The sequence below is a fragment of the Choloepus didactylus genome, chromosome 8 (assembly GCF_015220235.1).
Source record: "Choloepus didactylus isolate mChoDid1 chromosome 8, mChoDid1.pri, whole genome shotgun sequence".
Classification (NCBI taxonomy): Eukaryota; Metazoa; Chordata; class Mammalia; order Pilosa; family Megalonychidae; genus Choloepus; species Choloepus didactylus.
Window position 1 is genome coordinate 100,955,774 of NC_051314.1, and position 8,522 is coordinate 100,964,295.

Below are 8,522 nucleotides of genomic sequence, written 5' to 3' on the forward strand. Positions count from 1 at the left end.
CCCTGGTAAATTTTTATTAACCTCCTGTTATAAAGAATAAAACATACTTTATAATTTTATAGGGAAAAAAAACACACTGTTATATTCTTCCCACAAAATATTTTAATTCCTTTTTCTCATTACTGCTGATGAAATTATTTCAGGTAGTTTTTAAAATACTAGTCACTTATTAATTAATATTAATATTGACTAAATTAATATTGACTAGTAGATGCCAGATAAACTTATGTCTTCTTCCAGCACAAATTTATTCTTTCATAAAATATTTACTGCATGCCACTAGGTGCTAGACTTTGTGTTCGAGTTTGGATGCAAAGTAAATGAAGACCTATTCGTTGCCTAAGGATCTCATGGTCTAGTAAGGCAAAAGGTTTATTATGTGGGGTAAATGCAATGACAAGGATTATCCCTAGAAAGGTTTTTTTAATCAAGCAAAATGGTCAGGTAACTGTTATACTCCACTTTATTAAGTTAAGTCTACCCCTTTATCAAGGAGGCAATGACTTCCCACTGTCTGGTTTGCACTTCTCTGACTTGGCAAAGGAGTGTTGACACGTATAGACTCAGAATTAACTTCACAAGTTTTCGCATCACTAAATTTAAACATGTCAGCCTAAAACCTTACCTATTTTGGAAAATAAAAACAAGCCTAGTTTTATTAAGAACAGACATACGTGATAAAAAAATTCTTGAAATTTATGACCTCATACACAAGAATAAGATTTCTAATTGGGTTTTTTCCTATATGTACCATATTTCTTTTTTGGCATTTAGGCATCAGAATTGAAAAACATGTGGAAGCATAAATGCTTACCATATTGTACTAACTAAGAAAGCAAGTTGATTAGATGTGTCATAAATCATGTCTTTTAACTGTAACAGCACAGCACAAAAGACCCAGTTTCTTTGCTAAGGAAAAAAATATTTTGAGTACATTATTAGAGAAAGGTTTTTGATATTTTATATCAAATGAGAATTAACACTTAAAATACCAATAAGCACCTAAAAATAAAGACTTGCCTAATAGTAAAGCAGTGTGTACATTTAAATTTATAACCAGTTACTTGCTAATCATAGTGTCTCAAGAATCAGGTGAAAGAGCCTGAGTTCTTTAAACAATATTTGTATTCTTAAGTGTCTGACAAGAAATTAAAGCAATTAACTAGTTACTTCCAATATAGTAAACAGTCTTCAAAAGAAGCCAGAAGCTCAAAGACTAAAGAAGGCAAGTGTTAATACACGGCCCATCTGTGATATTCTGGTTTTATAAATACAATTGTTTCAACCAGAAGAGCCTCATTTGAAATGCAAGGCTACCCACCTAGGCAGGTGTTTGATATCTACCATTCTTTCAGACCATTTGCAGGTGAGTTAAATTTTCCCTGGTCAGGGTGACCTCATAAGTCTTGAGCATGGCCCACCCTCACTCCCAGGTGAAAACAAGGCAGCGGGCATCACTCCAGCAAAACTGTTTTCTTCCCCCTCTGTGGCCTGATGACAAGAATGGCTAAAGCCAAGGGGAATGAATATTGCCCAGCCTTTGTAAAATAGGTTTGCTAAGGAGTTCTCCTAATGAGTTCCCTCTCGCACCAGGGAGCAGTTGCATTCAGCAGAAGGCTAAGATACCGTAAACTCTACATCCTGAAATTGTGGGTCCTCAGGCACAAACCTCCTCACCATCTTTGTGGATTATGGGATTGCCACTGTAACCTGGGCTTGAAAGAATAGCAGTTTTGAGAAGTTGAATTTATACATCCCAACTCAACTGAATGTCGCTTTAGAACCCTTATACTTGAAGGCTCTTAGGAATCTTCCTCCCCCACAGCCTAAACAACCATTGCCTCCCAAATTCCAGTTTTAAACATTCACTTCCCGGGCAATTTTTCTCTTAGGGGGAAGACAATGGACTCTTTCAGTCTTCGCTTATCAACAAAGGGCTCTAAGACGAAGAAACAGTCCTTTCAATCACATCCTTTCCGACTTTAAAAATGATGAGTGGGGGCTGGGGGCGGGGAAGCGGGGGCCGAAGAGGTGGGGGGGAGAGGTGACAGACAACTCACCTCTTTCAACTGCTCGAGCTCCTGTTTGAGACCGTCGTACTCAGCCTCCAGCTCGTCATACTGCTGTTTGAGGGTCAGCTTCTCTTCCAGCACCACCAGCCCGTACTCGGCAGCCTGGATCTTCTCGTGGGTCGTCTCTGTGAGCTCCTTAGTCAGCCTCTCTATCTCAGTCTTATAATGCTCCACCGTCTGCAATACCTCTTCTGCGGCCATAGCCCTGGCTGATGGAGGCTGGAGGGCAAGTAAAGCAAGCGGGGAAAGGAAATGGGGGAGGGGATAAAAATGGAAAAGAAAAAGTGTGGCTGGATGAATGGGTTGCCCTGACTGCTCCTCGGGCAGCAGCAGCTACACTGCCCGAGAAACTGACGAGAAATGCAACATGGAGAACGCAGGGGCGAGAATCAGGGGCGAGGAGGCAGCCGCTGCCGCGTGTGTGCTCTGGGCCGCCCCCGCGCGCGGTCAGTAGCCGTGGGGCATGGCCTGGGCTGCGGCGGCCGGGGGCAGCGAGGGGCACCGGATTCTGCTTATTCAGAGGCGCCGGGACGCCATGTCTCCCCGGCAGCGTCACTGCAGTCTCCCCTCTCGGTCTGGCGCGCTCCGGCTGGTCGCTCGCTCGCTCGCTCTTTCCACCTGCTCCCTCTCGCCCTGCTGCAGCCTGTGCGGAATGATGCAGTCTCGGGGCCCGCTCCCTCCCTTCCCGCCTGGCCCCGGCTCCAAGCAGGGGGCGGGGAGGCGGATGGAGTCAGCGCGGCGGGAGGAGGGAAGGACCAGACGGAAACATCCCGAGGCGCCTCCCGCCGGGCACACTGGGCCGCCCGGCCGCACCGAGTGGCTCGCGGGGCGGAGGCGGCGGGCTGGGCAGCGCCGCGCACCCGGGAAGGAGCCTCCGCCCGGCCGGGCCCGCCCAGCTCGCCGGAGGGCGGGAGTTCCTCCCAGGGCTTTGCTCCCGTGGAAGGCGAGCCCCACAAGAATGGCCCCCGCGCCCCAGCGCTCTCGCTGCGACGTGGGTCGAAGCTCAGGACACTGCCTGGAACCCGCGCATTCCGCAAAGAAAAGCAGTAACTAGCGCAGTCCGGGCCCCCGCTTTCTTCCTACCTCCTGGGCTCTCGCAGCATCCTTTCCCGGCCTCCTACACCAAAACGAACGGAGTGCTTCCAAAGCCTTCCAGACGCGCCCCAAGGCGCCCGCCTCCGCCCCCTTCCGCTTTCCTCGCCCTACCGTCTTCGGTCCCCTCCCCGACCTCGCCTAGTTCACCCTACACTCTCACCAAATAACTTTATTACCCCTCAGGGCAGTCTTCGCTAAAGATTGCTCACCCTGGCCAAAGGGTTTCTATGCCCAGCTTATCCAACGAGATCACTGTCTACTCAGAGAAAAACAATCTCCGTAACGCATGCACCAGTTAGCTTGTAGGTGCCCTTATTTCTTGCCCTAATAGATCTTCCATCGAAGTACCGTACTCAGTGGATTCTTCAGTAAAGGAAAACTGCATGAGGGTGAAGGGAGAGTACTGAAATCCCCTATGTAAGGTATCAACAATACACTAGAATAAGCATTATTAAAATAATAACAGCTAATAGTTTTTTAGGCTTACCACGTGCCAGGCGTTCTTCTGAGCGCCTGACAGGCATTCTCTCTAATCTTAACAACCCATTAAGGTAGGAGCCATTATCCCCAATTTACAGCGTTTTGATGAAAGGAAGGCACAGGGAGGTTGAGTGATTTGCCCAAAGTCAGGCAACTCTTTAAGCGGAGACGTCAAAATTTGAATCACAACTCCACAGCCCTAAACTGAATTATTATGTCGAGTTCACCATCACACATTACTAATACAAGCCCAGTAACTAAATATTTTATGCTCTTCAGGAAACTACATTACAAATTAATCAACATAAAGAATAAGGAAGAGTCACAAAAGGAGATGAAGCAGAAGTCAGAGCAGAAGAGGAGTGGAGAAGAGATGAGAAAAGAGAAAAACCAAGAGGGAAGGAAGTAATAGGAGTGAAGGGGGGCGGGGCGGGGGGGGGGAGAAGCGATTTCTGAGTAACCTGAAGTCTAGAATCCACAGAAGACGGTTCTTTCCTCTCCCCTAAGGGGTGGCATTTATTGCAGAGCTATTTCTCAATGGCCAGGAGGTACTCAAAACACAGGCAGGCAGGGTTTGTGAATTAGACAGCAGTATTCAGCACTTTCATTATAAAGATAAAGAAAAGACAACGGTTGATGGTGCAAATGTCAATGACCTTGACAAAGCCTCCACTGACATGCTCTCTGGATGTGATTTTCATTGCCTCAGAAAACAGACAAAAAAGGTTCATTCTAAATATTGAGGATCACAGCAGAATAGTCCCTTGTGTTTATCTGACCTAAAAATAAATAAATAAAATGAGAAAACACATGAAACATGCAACAGCAATGAATCCCAAACTCTCAGAGAAACAGGGATGATATTGACCGCACCATTCCCCCCATGATTCTGTGACCATTCCCCCCATTTTCTGTGGTCTCACATGCCAATTGAGAAGCTCCTCAGTTACTCCTGTCCACTACCACACTGATGAATATCACAAACTGCTGAAGAAAAAAGAGATGAATCCTGTCATTGCAGGTGGCTAACCTGCCTTCTTTTCAGTATGCTCCTGGCTGTTCTTCATGCCACAAACTCTGACAGGATCATAATCCTTGGAGTAGATTGCCTATGACTCCTTTCCTTTGATAGAACTAAGAATGAAGTTTGTCACTGTGACTTTCCTTTTACTAAGTTTTCATTGTTGCCCATTCCCTGTGCTCTATTCTGCCCCAATTTTCTTATCTTTTGTTAATACATTCAGTCTGACTTCATTCAGACATCTACACTATTCTAACACTTTAAGATTTTGCTTATTACAGCTTTGATCTTTTATATGTTGGTATTTAACTCAAAGAAGTCAAACATTTCCTTATACACCCCATTCTTCCTGTACTGCATAGTGACAAGTTACATTTCTCTCTTTTTTTGTATTATTTATATATATATGTATATTATATATATATTAATTCAATGACAGATATCTAGAAAACAATCTCTTAAACCATTCCTAGAAGCAGGGTTCCATCATATTTCTTTTTCCTGACAGCCTCCAATTACTTACAGAATGTTCATTTCAACAAAATTGTATATTGTGACCTAGCACCTTAAGCTAAACTCTCACCATTTTTGTCTGCATGGATATTACTTGCTGTCATTTATTCATTCATTATACAGATGTTTATTATGTATCTATTATGTACTAGGCACTATAGTAGGCATTTTGAAATCAATAACCAATAAATGTTACTGGTTAATGGTCCCTGATCTCATGGAACTTACGTACCAGGAGGAACAGACAAAACCAAACAAAAAGACAAACAACAAACAAACAAACCCAAACAGACAAATAAATACAATAATTACAAATTGTGACCCTGGAAGGCAGGATAGCATAGTGGTTAAGAGTACAAGCTAGGCTGCTTGGATCAAATCTAACTTTGCCACCTAGCTGTGTGGCCATAGGCAAGTTACTTAATGATTCTATGCCTTGCCTCATCCTTCAAAAGGAGATGATAATATAATCTAATAATGAAGTCGCTGTGAGGATTAAATGAATTAATAGAATTGTGCCTGACACCTAATAAAAAATATATATGTATTTATTTTAAAAACATTTTTGAAGACAAACAAGAATATGTTGAAATAGAAAGAAGAAATCAGATGATCAGTGCAGGCCTCTCTGAAAAAAAAATTATATTTATCCTATTACCTAAAGCACAAGAAGCAGCTGGATATGCAAAACGTGGGGGAAGAACTTTTCAGGAAAAAGGAACAGAGTGGTAAAAGCCAAAGACAAAAAGAGCTTGACAAACACAAAGAATGAAAGATCAGAGAATCTACAACTTACTGAGCAAAGGGGAAATGCCAGAGAATACGCTGGAGAGAGAGTTGTGGATCATGCCTACCAGGCAGGTCAGATTAAGGAATTTGGGTTTTATTCTCAGTGCAGTGGGAAGCCTTGGAATGTTCTTTAGTTAGGAGATGAAATGATTTGATTTGTATTTTAAGATCATTACTGTGCAAAATAGATTGGATGTGTCAAAAAATAGAAGTGAGGTCACTATTTCGGAACCATTATAGTTAATACAGGAGAAAGAAAATGGTGGCCTGGGCTGAGGTGGTGACAGTGGGGTAAGAAGTAGATGGATTCAAGATATGTTTGGAGAAGTAGAACTGTCAAGACATGGTTGAAGATTGGATTTGTGATAGGGAGGAAAGAAGGAATCATGAATAAATTCTAGTTTTCTGACTTGGGCAATTGGGAAGATGGTTAGATGGGAAAGACTGGGAGGGAGACAGTTCTAAGAGATCAAAAGTTCTATTTTGGACATATTAAATTTAAGACATTTTTGAGACATTTGAATAGAAATATTAAGTAGACAGTTGTATGTAAGATCAGAATTAAAGAGACTTCTTGGGAGGTTTAACAATTCTCCTCAGGAAATCATTAACAGAAAATGGCATTTAAAGCCATGGAAATAGATGAGATTATCTAGGGACAGAGTGTAAATAGAGCAGAGAAGGGTGTCCAGGACCTAGCCCTGAGGTACCCGCTATCAGAGTTTGAGTTGAAGAGGTCATGTCAGCAAAGAAAGCTGAGAGGGACTAGTCAGTATGGTAGGAGGAAAATGAGGAGGAAACATTTGAAGGAAAACAAAGAAGAGAGTGAGGAATGAGAGAATAAGGACCAGGTCAAAGCCACTGAGATGTCAAGGCCAGTTAAGATGAGGACACAGAAATGTCACTGAATTTAGCAACATGGAGAGGTACCCTTGACAAAAGTAGCTTTTGTGGGACAGATGGTAGAAGCCATATTGTAGTGGATTAAAACATGATTAGAAGTTTAAGTGGAGACAGCCTGAGCAGACAACTGCAGGCCCCCAGATACGACTGAGAGGGGAACATACGACGAGAAGGCACATCTCTGGTGCACTGGGGGTGCTCTGCTGTGAGCTGCTGGTGGGAGAGCTGCCCCTTGAAAGCACTTAACTCACTGAGCCCCCCAAATGTATCCTCAAGGTGGATGTGATGTTTTCCCCATCAGTGCCATTGCGGGGGGCAGCACCCAATGTCCAGGCTGCTTCATGTCAGCCAATTTTTGGAAAAAAATCTAAAACAGCCCGGGTTTACATCTTTAAAATCTAAAACAGCCCGGGTTTACATCTTTAAAATCAGTAGTCATCAGCTTCTTTGTGATTGCTGGAATTGTTCCTTATCCAAAGCCTGCACCCCTGTCAGCTCCCCACCAGAAAGCCACTGGTATCCTCTGAGTACTCAGTTTAAGTTGTGATTGCACCTTTCCCATCAGAGTTTTTTCTTACTTTCTAAATGATGTTTTCTTTGAAATTCTTAATTTTACCATTTTTGTTACCAAGCATTTGATTACTTAGGGGGCAATCTCATATCACAAATTCTTTCTTCAATAGTAAATCCACCTTCATCAATTTTGGCTGAAAACAACCAGGTGAATTTGTAGCATACTACAGTACATGGGCAAATATAATTATTCTTTAAAAAAAAAGCGAGAAAAAAACTTATTCTTTAGAAGAACACTAAAAAATTCTGACTGCTAGGGATTATACAGCCTTGAAATTCTTAATCTGAGGCAATGTTCTGAGTCACCTGTTCCAGATATACCAATTCTTCTTCCTTGTAAATCTTATTTTAAGGAAGACTTTGGTGAGCAAAACTATATGCTAGCAGACAGTGATAAATACATCCAAGGTCTTACAAAATACTATGGGTCAAAGAATATAATGTTTGTTTTGAATAAATTTTTGTCACCCAGCTGAGTCAAGAGCCCAGCTGGAGTTAAAAATCATGAATTTTTAGGGGAACTGTTCTGGGTTGAACTGTGTCCCCAAAAAAGATATGTTCAAGTCCTAACCCGTGATAGCAGTGAATCTGACCTTATTTGGAAATAAGATCTTTGCAAATTAAATCAAGTTCAAAGGACGTCATGCTGGAATAGAATGGGCCCTACATTCAGTGACTGGTGTCCTTATAAGGCGGCCATATGAAGACACAAAGACTTAACCCGCAGAGAGGAGAAGGCCATGTGAAGATGGAGGCAGAGATTGGAGTGCTGCATCTACAAGCCGAGGAATGCCAAGGACTGCTGGAAACCTCCAGAAGCTAGGATAGGCAAGGAAGGATTCTCCCCTACAGGTTTCAGAGGAAGCATGGCCCTACTGACACCTGGATTTCAGTCTTTTGACCTCCAGAACTATGAGGGGATAAGTTTCTGTTGCTTTACGCCACCCAGTTTGTAGTCTTTTGTTACAATAGCCCTAGGAAACTAATGTAGGCACTAAAAGCCACTTAACTCTGTGGCTTTTCCCAGAGGAACAAATGAAAGAGTTGAGATTGTGGGTAGATGTACTAATCCAGAG

At 42.9% G+C, this 8,522-nt stretch overlaps 1 protein-coding gene across 5 annotated transcripts in view; it reads right to left on the bottom strand.

The window, feature by feature from the left end:
- BICD1 (BICD cargo adaptor 1) overlaps positions 1 to 2,273 on the bottom strand; it is a 311,166-nt gene extending 308,893 nt beyond the window's left edge. For all 5 annotated transcript variants that reach the window (XM_037846188.1, XM_037846190.1, XM_037846189.1 and 2 more), the window contains exon 1: positions 2,061 to 2,273. In XM_037846188.1, the coding sequence (XP_037702116.1) occupies positions 2,061 to 2,273 (213 nt within the window). The remainder of the gene's footprint in view (positions 1 to 2,060) is intronic.
- Positions 2,274 to 8,522: the final 6,249 nt, after the last annotated feature.